General features: G+C 41.0%; 1 protein-coding gene across 1 annotated transcript; it reads left to right on the forward strand.

Annotated features, from left to right (window-relative positions):
* The first annotated feature begins 9,041 nt into the window (after nucleotides 1-9,041).
* On the forward strand, nucleotides 9,042-14,848 carry katnbl1 (katanin p80 subunit B-like 1). The gene is made up of 9 exons (XM_083898843.1): nucleotides 9,042-9,171; nucleotides 9,315-9,352; nucleotides 10,552-10,834; nucleotides 10,916-11,031; nucleotides 11,130-11,180; nucleotides 11,523-11,612; nucleotides 12,109-12,213; nucleotides 13,021-13,114; nucleotides 14,383-14,848. The coding sequence occupies exons 1-9, from the start codon at nucleotides 9,163-9,165 to the stop codon at nucleotides 14,413-14,415; spliced, it is 819 nt and encodes a 272-aa protein (XP_083754969.1). The 5' UTR covers nucleotides 9,042-9,162; the 3' UTR covers nucleotides 14,416-14,848.
* The last annotated feature ends 811 nt before the right edge of the window (nucleotides 14,849-15,659 follow it).

The raw sequence follows: 15,659 nt of genomic DNA on the forward strand, positions 1-15,659 counted from the left end.
ACTGGCAACCCGTGGTTGCTCGGCAGCTGAGACTCTACTGACTGCAATGATTGGTAGACGGCGGTAGGTGGCGCCACATGCCAAAAACATGATTTGCAGTCTGCAAAAGATTATTTTTAATGTAAATATTTTGTCTGTACTGTTGTTGTTGGTGAGTTCAGTTTGTTATATGAACATTATTCCTGAGTCTCTGTGACATATTAGGAGGATTTTATGGCCAGTTGCTTTAGATTTATTACATGATGCACCTTTAAATGTACTTTTAGTTACATTACATTCCTGAATAGTGTTAAACTAAATTGTGTTACTTTTGCACTAAAAATGTTCAGTCTAACTATAATTCTGGAGTGTTTATGGTTCTAATTGGCAAATTGGTGTTGAATTGACTATTTTAGCGTTACAGTAACACAACTACATTTACCATGCAGCGAAATGAAGCTAAAATGATTTGACCAAATTGGTTTTTGATCAACATAAACGTAGTAAAACTCTTGAAAAAGTAAGGTTTTAGTCACTTTCTTTTTCCAGCTTATCCAATGTGACAACATTAGGGTTTTTTTTATTCTCATCATTCCTATATTTCCCTATTTAAGACTTTTTTGACAGCTTTTTGACGTCTACAAACATCACTTATCATTGTTCATTCATTAGATTAGATTTTTTTCCCCAATATTATATTATACATATATGAAAGATATAATAAAAAGTCATGAGTTGCATGTGTACAATATAACATGCTGGTGTTCTGAGGGCAAATGTAAAATGATAGTAATGATGTTGTGAAATCTAATTGCCAAATGCCACAAAACCTCACAGCCTGCAGGAACCTGACGCTCCCTCCTCCTGTGAACAGCACCAGTGTTGTACTGTGGACTCACTGTGTGCAACATTCTCTCTCTGCGGTGGTTTGTTTCCTTCTTATTTATATCAATAAAGCAGTTTCTCTTTTTTTTTACATTCGTAATTATCCGCCGACAGACGGACGAGACTCTTGCCACGCTTTACATCGTCGCGGTGGTGTTTACATCCGCGGTTGCACTGCGTGCGCGGATCTATACGACAGAGTTGTTGCCGTATTAGCCACATTTAGAAGAGGAACATTCAGTTTGGCAAAGCAAAACTATAACATCACTGTCTCCCTGTCCACATGTGTACAACTGAGGAGCGTTTTTGTGCAGATGGTGGTGAAAATCCGACGTTTAGGGGACGCTTGTAATGTTTATTCGTCCGTCCGTACATATAACTGTGGAATATTATATATAATAAGATTTCATCTCTGAGTGCCGGGAATGGGACAACTAACCTCCTGTATGAGGCCACTCGTGCATGTCTCCTTTTGGCCTGTATGGGTCAGGGTGTTGGGTTTATGTTGGAAATTGTACTGCTCTTGTCAATCATTACAGAGCCTAAAGTGGTTGGTTTCTCTTTCGGTGAAAACATGTTGCTTCTCCAAACTGTCTGTAAAGAGCTGTGGAGGAAAAAAGTGCTTCGAAGTTTGCAAACCTCTCACTCTCCTGCACCAAACTCCATAGAGAAAATCAGTGTTTTTTAGCTCATAGGGAACACAGGAGCAGGGCCGGCCCAAGGCATAAGCGAACTAAGCCGCTGCTTAGGGCCCCGTGACCACTAGAGGGCCCCCAAGAGTAATTAACTCCAAAAAAAATAAAAAATTTGGATTGCTCTAGTTTATTTAGAATTTTTCTCCCCATTTGTACCAAAGCTTTTTCACAGTTTTTACATAGTTGTCAGATGTGATTATTTAACTTTATATTTTATTTATAAACCATTTTTATGACCATGTTCCGGGTGCCTCTGTTGATTTACATTATTATTGAAGTATTTGTTTGATATTTATTTGTTTATTTTATTTAATGCTGTGGTTTTTTTTACATATATAATTTAAAAGTCATTATTATTTATAAACCGTTTGGTTTTATGTGTTGATTTTCTGTGTCGCCAGTAGGGGGAGTTGAGCTGAGTTTGCCAAATATTAATTGAAAGATTTTTTTTGCAAATCTGGTGTCCGCTTCCATGCAACAAAAAGTTGCCAAAATAATACATTTTAATTATTTAATGGAGGCAGCATGGATCAACAGCTCCTATGTGCCGTGATGTAAAATAGCTAATATTCTCTATGGAGTTTGGTGCAGGTGGCTAAAATCTCTTGTGTCCTTCCTTCACCTAAAATATATTCCGATTAAACACACACCATATTTTCTTCAAACAGTGCAGCTTTCACACTGCAGTCGTTTGTTTGTGTGCCTCAGAATCTCCATGGAGGTTAATTTCTCGGAGCAAAAACAAGAGATAACATTGTTGGCGGCGATTTCAGCGGCTCTTGGCGAGAAGACAAACGTTACAGATGTCAATGAACGACCGTGCAGCTACAGCAAAAACATGTAAAACCTCTTTAAAAAAACGCAAATATGGAACACGTTGAAGTGAAAGAAGCGTGAAACAGAAGGGCCCGGGGGGTCAAAGGTTAAGTGTGACGGGTGCAGTCGGGAGTCAGGGGTGACCGTGTTAGAGTCAGCATTCCTTTGACAGCAACAGCGAAGGTTTTGGCTCTGAGTTATCACTTGTCAGGATGTGCCCTCGTGTTTTTCATCTCCTGCTCTGCTGTAAATTGAATTACAGGAAACTTTGCCCCTTGTTCGTGGTTGTGGACGATGATAAAGTGGGAAAAGCAGCAACGTCCTACACCTCATTTCACGCCTAATTACATGTATCGGCATCTGGCTGCAGCCGTGACAGAAGTCGAAGCTTTCCAGGCATTTTGTTGTTAAACTGCTGCTTTTTATTATAAAATTGTGTACATGTATTAAAAACCTAGGAATCTCAAATTCAGGTCTAGTTTGGCCAGTAGGGGACCGGTCAAGTGATAAAAAGTCCAACTTTACGAGAAAAAGACTAGTTGAAATACTAGTGCTAACGCGTCAACGGCGTTTTACGGTGTCAACGTTAGCGCACGATGCGTTTCCGTGACGACTGACCGGTAAAAAAAACGCTTGTGACGTCATGTTTACGTGACCCCCCGGATTGTTAAAATGAGTCACTAAAGTAACGCTAAACTTTAAAAACGTGGTTATTTGTAGCGCTGCTCCAGTTCGACTGTAGGCGCGCTAACGGCGCTAAAAGGAGCTAATGCAGCTAACGGAGCTAACTGGTACACGTAAACATGACGTTGTGCGCGTCTTTTTTCTGGTCAGTCTTCACGGAAACGTGCCATGCGTTAAGAAATATTAATATTTATGACGACGTTTCACTTAATTTCAAAATAAAAGCGTTTGTTTTTACATGGCGCGATACTAGTTCACAATATAAACATATTTTTATGATGTAAAATTAATCTATTAAATAAAAATCATAGAGAAATATTAAGTGACGGGCGAGTTTTGTGACCTGAGATGCAAACAAAAACAAAAACACACACTTTTTGGCACTTCATATTTTTGAATTAGTCAGAATTAACATATAGTTTGACTAATGTCACAGAGCACCTTCATGGCAGCACTGTTCACTTAGTGACTTAGTCTAGTGGCTTCTCGAGGAGCGAGACTTTTGGCAGCTCTGGGTTTATAACTTCACATCTCTGTGATATCATCCCAGGTTGGACTGAATGTCCATAATAGCTGGCAGCAAAAAAAAAGCCTACATCAGCATTTACAGACGCACACTGCCATCTAGTGTTGAAACAAGCCCTCAAAAGAGGATTCTGGGGTTCTAATCCTCAGCATCTGTTTGCTTTAAAGGGCCCACCTACGTTGGAAATGTCAGTGTCCTGAGTGGAGAGTTACCGGCTCCATCTAAACGTAACCTTATCAGCAAAGGCACGGCTCAAATAAATCAGCAAACCGGCCTGAAATTGCAAACAAACTTGGCAAAGATACACAAAGACGAGTCAGTCGAATAAACTACGCAATCTGTGATCTGTCCTCCCGTGAGATGTTTGGAAACTGAGTCACTTGACGCCAGTGATTGCGGTGGTGAAAAGTAGTCAAACAGTGTTTTGGTCGAAGCAGGAAATGCAAAAAACAATATCTCTGTGTGCGCTTTGATCAAAGGGAAATCAAAGGGCTTTGAGTGGAATATCTGCTCCTTGGATTAAATCGGACTAACGTTCCCACAGTCGACGCACACTTGACGTCATCACACAGTGCAGTACGTTGATCAAAGGATGTGATGTAAATATAGAGGTTTGGGGGGGGAGGGGGTACGGTGGCCAACAGGGGCAAACGCACTGCAAACCCCAAAACACCAGCAAATAAGAAAACACAGGCAAATAAGAAAACACCAGCAAATAAGAAAACGACAGCAAGTAACAAAACGCTAGCAAACAACAAAACACCAGCAAGTAACAAAACGCCAGCAAGTAACAAAACGCTAGCAAGGAACAAAACGCCAGCAAGTAACAGAACGCTAGCAAGTAACAAAACGCTAGCAAGTAACAAAACGCCAGCAAACAACAAAACGCCAGCAAATAACAAAACGCCAGCAAGTAACAAAACACCAGCAAGTAACAAAACGCTAGCAAATAACAAAACACCAGCGAGTAACAAACGCTAGCAAATAACAAAACATCAGCAAGTAACAAAACGCTAGCAAGTAACAAAACGCCAGCAAGTAACAAAACGCCAGCAAGTAACAAAACGCTAGCAAGAAACAAAACGCTAGCAAACAACAAAACGCCGGCAAGTAACAAAATGCCAGCAAGTAACAAAACGCTAGCAAACAACAAAACGCCAGCAAATAACAAAACACCAGCAAGTAACAAAACGCTAGCAAGTAACAAAACGCTAGCAAATAACAAAACGCTAGCAAACAACAAAACGCCACCAAGTAACAAAACGCCAGCTAATGAGAAAACACTAGCAAATAAGAAAACACCAGCAAATAAGAAAACACAAGCAAATATAATGTACTGGAAAAGTTTAAATAAAGTTTATTTAAAAAAAAAGTTTGGCCCAACACTGCGAGTCAACAGGTTGGTCGAAGACCTGCACGACAGCGCCCCCACAGGCCCAGAGCACTTCCGTTTTCTTATTTGCTGGTGTTTTCTTATTTGCTGGCGTTTTGTTACTTGCTGGCGTTTTCTTATTTGCTGGTGTTTTGGGGTTTGCAGTGCGTTTGCCCCTGTGGGCCACCATAGGGGGGAGTCTGAGACCATTCCCTCTCCATCGTCGCCATCTGTGCCTGAATCCTGCGACAGGAATGTTAAAAAAAACATTTTTTTAAACTGTCTGCCGTGTGTTTCCTTCCCTGAGATCTCTGCCGTGCCTTTTGTACAACGAGGACCCTTCAGCGTGGCAGAGAGCCACTGTGTGTGTGTGTGTGTGTGTGTGTGTGTGTGTGTGTGTGTGTGTGAAGCACCTTTTTACATAACCACGTCAACACAATTACCCACATTAAGGATCTTTTTCACCCTCTTGATCTTTCATGGAGGGTTTTGGAAAATACAAATTAGAGAGCAAAGTTGATCAGTTTGAGCGAGTCAAGTAGCGCGTCCTTTGATGCAGACCCCCCGAAGGAAGGAGCGAGGAAGGTGCTTTTTAAACTTTTTAATCCCTTCATACTTTGACATTAAGACCATCATCATCCCATCATTGTCAGGGTTTTGTAATAATTGAAATTACAAAATAATCAAGGAGGCAAAAGAACTCGGATCGCCTCGGGAGGTGGATTCAGGGGCAGCGATTAATGCACTTCTGCACATGAATAAGGTCAACGTTATGATTTTACTGCATAAGATGAGACATACTGCAGCTACGTGAGTGTAAATCCTGAGGAAGAGGACTGAGACTCCTTCAAGAAGGATCCAGAACCGAGTCCTCTTCCTACTGAAGTACCATTTGTCTTGGTCCACATTGTGGTTCCTCTTTAAGTGAAAACACCCTAAGATTAAATAGCCATTAACTTAGAACAGGGGTGTCAAACTCGAGGCCCGGGGGCCAGACGTGGCCCGCCACGTCATTTTATGTGGCCCGCGAGTGATTAATCTTAGTCTTAAAAATCTGTGTTAAGAAAGGTCTATGCTGCTTTAAGGCGTGCGTCGACCATAAACTACATTTCCCACAATGCATGGCGATTGTGTGACCCGCAAAGTGACGGCATCCTGCTACTAGATCGCAGTGTATCATTGTATATGTGTCATGCGACGAGTGAAATTGAATAAGTAATAAATACAGAAAGTTATTCATCAATATGTTACGTAGTATTTACCTTTATTTTACATTATCTTTGGTTACATTTAGTTACATTTATTCTGTATAACAGTCACATCTGACCCTTTGAGGGTAACCATTATGCTGATGTGGCCCTCAGTGAAAATGAGTTTGACACCCCTGGCATAATGGTTACCCTCAAAGGGTCAGATGTAACAGTCATACAGAATAAATGGAACTAAATGTTACGCTTGATGCGTATACACTGTGATCTAGTGTCGGGATGCCGTCACTTTGCAGGTAACGCAATCGCCATGCATTGTGGGAAATGTAGTTTACGGTTGCCGTAAACGCCTTAAAGCAGCGTAGACCTATTTTAACACTGATTTTTAAGACCGATTCATGACTCGCGGGCCACATAAAATGATGTGGCGGGCCACGTCTGGACCCCGGGCCTCGAGTTTGACAAATGTGACCTTGAATTAGAAACATTCCTGGGAATAATAGTTCTCAATAAAACAAGTTTATTCGTTTATTTCACTTTTTTCAACAGCTACGAGCTCTTTGTTTTCATCTGGAGGAAATCCCGTCGTATGAATCTGTTCATGATAGTGTAAACCTTGTGCTTTTAATGGTTTTTGAGCGTCAGAAGCAAATCTTTCCATATATTTTATATATAGGAGTCCGAGTATAATGTATGTGTGTATGCATCCACATTAACTCCACACTGATCTTCTGACATTTCTGCGTTGTTTTGACGATGATCAGATCAACCACCGTCGTACCATACGCTGTTCACGTTATACACCATCATCACAACCACCATGTTGTTTTGAATGTCTCTTACTCGCGTTTATTTTGACAAGCAATTCCAACATTTGGTATGTTTGGGTTGGTGCGTGCAGCTGCACCCTGATTCTTGGATACGATAGAAAGAAAATCAGGCAATTTTTTTTTTTTCGTTTTTGTGGTTGAACTAAGTCACTGGCAGGTTACTGCCAAAGAGGAAATGCCATGATTATTATTTTTTGAACTCGTTTTTTTTTTTTTTTTTCTGATGTGAGATTTTGCCGATGTGCCTCGGCACGGACTTGACAAGTTTCACACCTTTTCAACACCTTTCAGAAGTTTGTTTTGTTTGTGCTGCCGTTGCCATTGTCACTGCCGGATACCGAGCCGAGCGGAGCTGAGAAGTGGTGACAACGGCGGTCAGTGAGTGTGATTCACTCACTGTGTTTCATGTTTAATGACCACTCAGCCTGTACAGGCAGTGCAGTATCACCCAGAGAGACAAAGAGCACCTTCACTTCACTGTGTGTAGAGCGGTGACATCGGATCACCCAAAAACCGCTCTGTTCTTTTTGTTACCAGGAAATGATCCTCCAGCCAAACATGTCAAGAGAAGCCACATCCACACATATATAAACGGGGGATCTTGACAGAGAAATGTAAGGATTAACGGTCATCTGTGAGGATTGGACCATTCCCTCCATTAAGAACATATGACAAGGTTATTATTGATTTTTCGAGCGTGGCCACATGACCACTGCATATGCTTTAAAGGTGCATTATGTAATAAATCTAAAGCAACTGGCCATAAAATCCTCCTAATATGTCACAGAGACTCAGGAATAATGTTCATATAACAAACTAAACTCACCAACAACAACAGTACAGACAAAATATTTGCATTAAAAAAAATATTTTGCAGACTGCAAATCATGTTTGTTTTGAAATCACGTTTTGGCATGTGGCGCCACCTACCGCCGTCTACCAATCACTGCAGTCAGTAGAGTCTCGGCTGCCGAGCAACCACGGGTTGCCAGTTACGTCAGAAAACGAAACCTAAAAGAACTAACTGTTTTTGGCCACATTCTTACATATGGCGCCTTTAAATTCTTTAAAAAAGGGAGATAAATCAGAGAAAGTGATGTAAAAACCTGTTAATCAGGTATTTATGAATTTATCTCCCCCTCTTATTTATTAGGCTTCTACAGACTACTATGTTCAACATTTTCAGTGTATTGCACTAAAAAAAAAAGCTGCAGTACATGCTTTACGCCACTGGGTGTCACCATGCGATTGTAGTACTTAAAACTGTCCAGCAGGCGTCGCCAGAACACCAGCAGCTTTCCTTCGCCAAAATCAATCCCACAATCCTCACTCACCGGCGGTGTATTCATTTGAATGGTGGGACGTTAAGCTAACCAACGCTACACACACACAGAGGAGTTTACAGCCGGAGTTTTAGTAGCTTGTGTCACGCTGTGGATGTACCTGTCCGTGGAGACTTCAACACAACTGACAAAATGAACCGGTTGGTTTTTAAAATTAAGTGTTTTAAGTTACGACAGTAACGTTTAAACTTCTAAAGTGCCACCTGGTTAGCCATATGCTTATAGAGTTGGTGTGGGGGGAGGCTAATTAGCTAGCTTCCACTTAGCGGCCCAGCTAGTTAGCTTCCTCGTGTATCCTTGATAGTTGAGCTAAAGGCTAACAGCTAAGTGTGTCAATACGAGCATGTAAAGACGTGACGAAGTGCAGTGTCACGCTCCTCCAAACCTCGACTGTCTCATTTACATTTTAATCCGCGCGCAGTGTTCAGCGTAATAGCTCTTCCTGCAGCTCAGGTAGCTAACCCTGCTTGCCCCGCAGCAGCCAACGCCTTCTTAACGTAAATGCAGCGTTTCTGTTTTGTTTATCTAGATTATAGCTTGTCTTTTACCCCCATGTTACCAACTGTGGTGCAGCTGTTATCACCTGCTGCTCACAGGGACTCATTCTGTGCCTTTGTAGGCCACGGACAGAGACCAGTGTGACCTGTTGCACGTCTTAAAAAGTGTGATGTTTTGCCCAAGGTTTGTCCACGTTTGTTTGTCCAACAGTGTCCCTTATTATGGCAGCTGCTAAGCACGTCTGGGAACTGGGAGTCTTCAGGCTGCACAGGAATAAACCCAATGGCTTTCTGTGATCCTGCTGGCATCCGTCTGCTGAAAAGAACATGAAGCAGGTACGAAGATTATGAAGCCCATGAATTATTGTCTGAGTAAATAAGTCCTGTTGTGTCTTTAAATACTGGACACAGTTCAGTGGTGTGTTGTTGTAGTAGTAGAGTTTGTAGTAGTGGCCTCATCCCATATCCTTTTGTTTTAGGTGGATAATATAAATAAGGACGATTTAGATAAAGAAAGGTGAGTCTTTGATTCTGCATCTTGGGGGGTTCTTTACGACCATTATGACCACTCACTCATGACCTGGCCTAATCCCAAACCACAACCCCGACCCACCACTTAACTTAACCACTACAGATGAAGTCGTACCCGCTCGCAGCTGTACATGGCACCGAGTATAAGTTGTTTTGTCAGTTGGGAATGCTGAGTCAGCATTTTCAACTACAACAGTTGGTCATCTTCCACCTTTTTGCCGCTGTCTCACTTCTACATCTGTCAGCAATTCATATCAAATACCTGACACTGCTTTTTTCTTCTTCAACTATATATTTTCTCAACTGTTTCTAGTATTGTTTATTCTGTGGCAAAGTAATGCCTTTTAACTGTACGTGGGTTGCTGTGATAAGCGGATCGGGCACAGATCAAAGACATTAGTACTCGGGGAGTTCCCACTGGCATTTTTCTGTATAAATGCACGTTTTTCTTTTCTTTTTTTCCCCCTACCGTCCATGTGAACACTTAATATGTATACCTCATTACGAGGAGAATGAGGTATGAGATACATTCAACATACCTTTGAATGTGTTAAGTGTATAGACATGTGGATTTTCGTGTTCCAATACCTCAACTTCTATATTGGACTGCAAAGTTTGCACTTGACAAAGCAGAAAGACACGTCTTGTGTGTTCTTTATCGATACAGACGCACTATTTAAGGGGTGGGGATTGGATGGTGGGTGGTTGGGATTGGGCCTCTGTGTCCCACAGATCATCCCTCACATTCTCTCATGACAGTCGGTACATTTACATGACATTTGAATTAGAAATAATCAAATTATGTGTTAGTCGGACTAAAATTGAGTGCATGGAAACATGTTAGCCTGACTGAAACTATACCAAATTGAATGTCTCAAAGTCGACAAAAGACTAAAAGACCCAGATAATGCAACTACTACTGCATGTATGTATACGTTTTGTTGGACTGGAGCCGGCCACAGCTCATACCCGAAAATAACGCCAACACATAAGATGACGGCATCAAAAACACGGCAAGTTTTAACTGTAACTTAACTGCATGGAAATGTACTGATAAGACCATTAAGACACCTTGGCCAAACCATTCTCACCGTGTCTGTGGACATTTGCATTTTACTGTTCTCCAAAACGCGACCTCTTTGCATCGGGTCCAATCTCGATCTCCCTCCCCCCCCCCCCCGGCAGATTTCAAGTGCATTACGAAGTACGCAGTCCGGGCGCAGCGAAGCGATTGTCATCTTGCAAGAGGAAAGGTTGTTCACAGGGGCCGGCGGGCTCGAAGCTGCACCGCAGATCGTCCGATGTGGGCCGTGCCCGTGACCCCGGCATGGCCAACAAAGAAAATGAGCTGACGTGCTCCGATGACGTGCGGGGCATTCACTACAATGACAACTGTGGGCTCCCTGTGAACTCTGCAAAGGCCTCCAAGATGGCAGGGGCCAGCTCCAAGTATGGTGACTTCACTGAGGTGAGGGTTTAAACTGTTTTGTTTGTTTGTTGTTTGGTTCGTCTACATGTTATCAAAATATGCGTTGTTTGTTCTGCACAGCTATCGAAGGACCATGAAGCCATGACTCACGTTCTTTTTGGAAGACATCTACGACTCAAAGTTGCCCTTACGCTATGGAAACGAAATGCCAGCGAATTTGTGGCCTACCTAGTATGGTAAGTGACGTGTGATGATATAACGGTGCATTTTGCAAATGGGTATTTCACAAGTAAAATGTTGTGATCACACTGCTTTTTTAAACGTGTTTCCCCAGGATTCAAGACACAGGCGTGCTGCTCGACTGCTTACCTGTCTTAACAAACAAGTGAGTGTCATCTGACTATGATATTTTGAATTATTGTTTAATTTAAACATTCAGTTTAAGGGACTTCACAAAGTCTTTCTATATCATGTCTGTATCTACCTTTTAGATATTCGTATTTAATAGATAAGTATAGATGAGCAAATGCATTGAAATCTATTTATCCATTTAAAACCTGCCTATGTGTTTAAGTTACAGTTTGTTTCCTCATTTCTGTAACTTCTCGTCAGCTTGTGTGGATTGTGTTTGCCGTTGCTGCTGTTTTTTAACCTTTTAAAAGACGCTTTTCTGTTTTTCTTTGTTTTTCCATCTTTTTGTGTGTGTGTGTGTTTGGTGTCGCATCAGTCTTCAAACCGAAGCGCCGTGTTTGTCACTTGGCTGCTGTGTTGACCTCATGCCCCAAATCAAAGTGATTCTTGCCAGTAAATACGAAGAGTAAGTGGCACAACGGAAGCGCTTATAATTTTTTAATGATCCACACGTTTCTCTCTCTGACATGACATCAGTAAGTACTGAGATTAAAGCAGTTTGATGTTTTAAAGGTACAGTGTGTAAAATGAAGCAAGATAGCTTTTGAGAGGGTTTTTATTTGTCCAATCTGGACTGTTGATCCAAAATGGCTTCCTCTGTAGCTGACCCAAGCTTCTAATATAAATTTAAGAGGCTTATTCTGGGGTAATGACAAACAATAAATCATACAATCAGGTGATTGTACACTGATGACAAAATGAATATGAAGTTTACACACTGGACCTTTAGTCTTAAAGATGGAATGTCACTGTTTTAAAAATGAACAGAAGTTATGAAACGTCTTGTATCAGTGGTGGATTCTCTTACAACCATACGTCAACAAAAAAATAATCTTTAACTTAATCTGCACATGTGTTATTATGCTGTTAAGTAACCTGTGTCTCATTGGCTGCTTTTACAGACACATAGTGGCGGGTTTACACTGGGTTCAGTCCGTCATCAGGAAATGGTGGCCAGAACTTTCAAAGAATGAGAAAAGACTGCAGGACAGTTATTCAGAAGACAGGTGAGTCGTCTTCTTACATATAGGAAATTAAACCTAATAGTCCTCGTCGTGACAAGACTTGACGGGGTAATTGCAGCTGTTGGCAAACTATTTTGTTTTGTCAGTGACTTATAGAGCTGTGCTTGCAATGCAGCCTGAATTCTATATACATATACTGATTCGCATTTGGCTATGTTTTTATCAAGTAATCTGATAAATGTGAATTTTTTTACCTCTGCCAAGAAGGTTTATCGCTATTTTGTTTGCGGGCTGAGCTGCCTTGGCGGAGGTCTGCGCTCTCCGAGTGCTTCTAGTTTACAAATGAAATGGAATCGTTCCATCCACGGAAGCAAAACTTGCACAACAACAGTCGAGCTTCAGCTTCTACCAACAGAAAAATCCACAAGCGGTGTTTTATGTAAACATGTAGATATTTGTTGGTGTGTGTGTTGAATCATGCATACACACAGGGAAAGTGACAAAAGCTACTGTCCATTTGCCTGTCAAACACACACAAGAGATGGAGACACTCTCGTGTTTACTTTAGCTAGTTTGAAACTAGTTGGTGTTAACTTGTTAATTAGCCGTGCTATCTGCCTCAATAACAAGCCTTTAGTATTTATTTCGCTACAGCTAAACGTGCTAACTTTCGTATCTGGTATGCAAACGGCCATTTGAACATGGTGTTGCCTTGAATTTGCATTACATGCTGCTCGTGTATATAATTTGATTTGATTGATAATTAGATTTTTCATGTTGCTTGTTGCCTGTGAGTTTACTTTGCACTTGTGCTGAGTTTATTTTCGCTGTTGTCTGTGTTTATTGCAGGAATGTTGAAGTCATGAGGCAGCGGCTCAAGGACTTGTGGAAGGAAGGAGCCCGAATATGTCTGGTTCCAGGATCCACGGGAGAGCTGGCAAAGGTGAAAAGGATGCGATTGTTATGAAAAAATGATTCAAATTTTTAATTTAATGAGTCGGTGGCCATGAAAGATTTCTAAAAGCTGAAGAGTTATAAAAACATTTCATAATCTCTTTCAGAAATTCTCAAAAAATTTGAATGGCCAATATTTCTTTTGTAAGGCTCATAAAAGGTCTGTTATTAACTGACAAAACAAACTAAAAACTATTGAATCTGCACCACCTTTAAAAAAAAAAAAAAAAAATGAATGTTGTGACGTTAGAGACTTATCACACAACTGTTTAACCAGACTTTACAGCTGCTCCTGCTGCTGTTTGCTTTTCTGCTCTGTGTTGATGTTGGGTGGACACAGACAGCCACTCCCTTTCTTTAAAAAGCTGCAGCTTCATCATGAGATTAGTCATGTGTTTCCATCTATACATTCTGGTTCATATTTACCATGAAATTCTCTGACTTTTCAGCTTCTGAAATGTGGATATTCTCAGGTTTCTTTGCTCCATATAACAACAAAATCATTAAGACTGAGTAATTGTGGTTTGTGTGCCAAAAAAGACATTTTCCTTTGAGAGAAATAATAATTTTTTGAGTTTTGGGGAACTGTGATCAATATTTTCTGTAGTGCTGGGCGCGTTAACGGCGTCAACGCTAACACACATTCCAACTCCAGACTGTTGAGTGAGTCTCTAAAGTAACGCTAAACTTTAAAAACAGAGGCACACATACGCAGTACACTGGTACGCTGGTTATTTTTATATTTATTAGTGCTGCTCTTTTCCTTTAATAAACAGACCGCTCCAGTTTCACTGTAGATGAGCTAACGGCTCTAAAGGAGCTGACGGAGCTAACTGGTAAACGGTGCCTGGACTCCGGTGCTACGGCACGTAAACATAACGTCATGCACGTCCTTTTCCAGCCAGTCGTCATGGAAAATGCGTCATGCCTTAATGTGCGTTCGTGCCCAGCGCTAATTTTCTGACGTTTCGCATAATCGAAAAAATTATCAACAGATTCATCGTCTGCTAAAATTATCTTTTGTTGCAGCCCTCATCACGATCTTGTTCATGACCGAATTACATTACCAATACATAGGTTTCTGTGTAGAAGTGATTCATCTTGCGTTAAACGGACTAATCTTGAAAAATGTGTTTTGATGGCCCTGTGGATGTCTCTTCATTGTGCTAACATCTAAAAACCAGATTATTTTTGAAGCACACAGGATGTGTCACCGGCTGTAACAACAACTAATGTTATCTTTGATTCATGTTGCAGGCCATTGAGGCTTATCTGTCGCAGCTGCCCTGACACTCGCCTGTGTCGCCTCCCCGCCTCCCCTCAGAGGATACAACCACTACTGCCACATCATGGCTGTGTTTCCAACTGATTATCGACAAACGCCAGAGAAATGGACTGGTTCACGTCAAACGCAAACCTCTTACTGGGACTGAACTTGACAATTCAGACGACTCCCTCAGTGAGAGCTGGAGACTCTTACGGAAGGCTCTGAGAGCCTTTCTGCGAAAAGAAGAAGAGAAACGGCAAATGACTGCTTCACATTGAAGTCGGACCGTCTTTGTGAAGGGGGCAGATTAAGTGGACCTCCATGACACTCGGTGTAACGTCGCTCTATGAAGTGCCAAGCTCTTTGTTTCTCACGACACCTCTCTTTGCCCGTGGAACAATAATGCACTTGTGGACGTGTAACGAATGCTCCGCTCCGTTTTGTTGTTGTTGTTGTTGTTTTTTTGAGCCTGGGTTCTTCGGAATCAGGAACTTGAATCTGTCTCAGTCTTAAGTTATTAGAGCTCTTTTTCATTTTTGCCTCTACATATGACATTTGACTGTAAACTGTAAAAACAAATGATTCTTTTAATCTTCTTTTAATAAATTGGTTAAATCAGAACTGTGCAGATGGTGTGATATGATGCTGAGCCTCGTGGGGGAAGTAAACTTGAGAAGGGAAAGTTAAGACTATTGTGCAATATCAAATTGATTTAAGTCAACATAATTGCTATCCTTAAGCAAACTTTATGCCACTGAACAGGTTTGTCTACTTTCCTCATTAGCGTCACAGGTGGACTTTTCTTTGCCAGAGCTTTATTATTATTTGTGAGGATCATATACTGTCATTAAACAAGGTGTCTCAATGTCATCATCTGAAAAAGGTATTTTTAAAACCGTTTTTAAGTGTTTATTTTAATGTTACAGCAACTAGGAGCTGGTGTCAGTAAACACTTATTAAGTTAATTTAAATGGGAATGAGCAGAGTCTATGATAATATTCATGAAAAACCTACAAAATGTGCAGAAACACTATGTGAAAGCTGACTAGTATTATTGCTTCAGTTTCTTACCACAGTTGCCACAGCAACGTGCAGATCAAAGGCAGGCAAGGGCGGTGTCTTTATTGCTTTTCAATGCTATATAATTAGCAGAAAATGCATAGAAGAAGGTAGTCATTCAACGTTATAGATGCTAGGTGTTTTTTTGACAAATGTATATAATTATGTAGTAATACATGATTAAGTTGATACGTTTTACGTTGAAAAC

The sequence above is a fragment of the Microchirus variegatus genome (genome assembly GCF_963457635.1).
Source record: "Microchirus variegatus genome assembly, chromosome: 12".
Lineage (NCBI taxonomy): Eukaryota > Metazoa > Chordata > Actinopteri > Pleuronectiformes > Soleidae > Microchirus > Microchirus variegatus.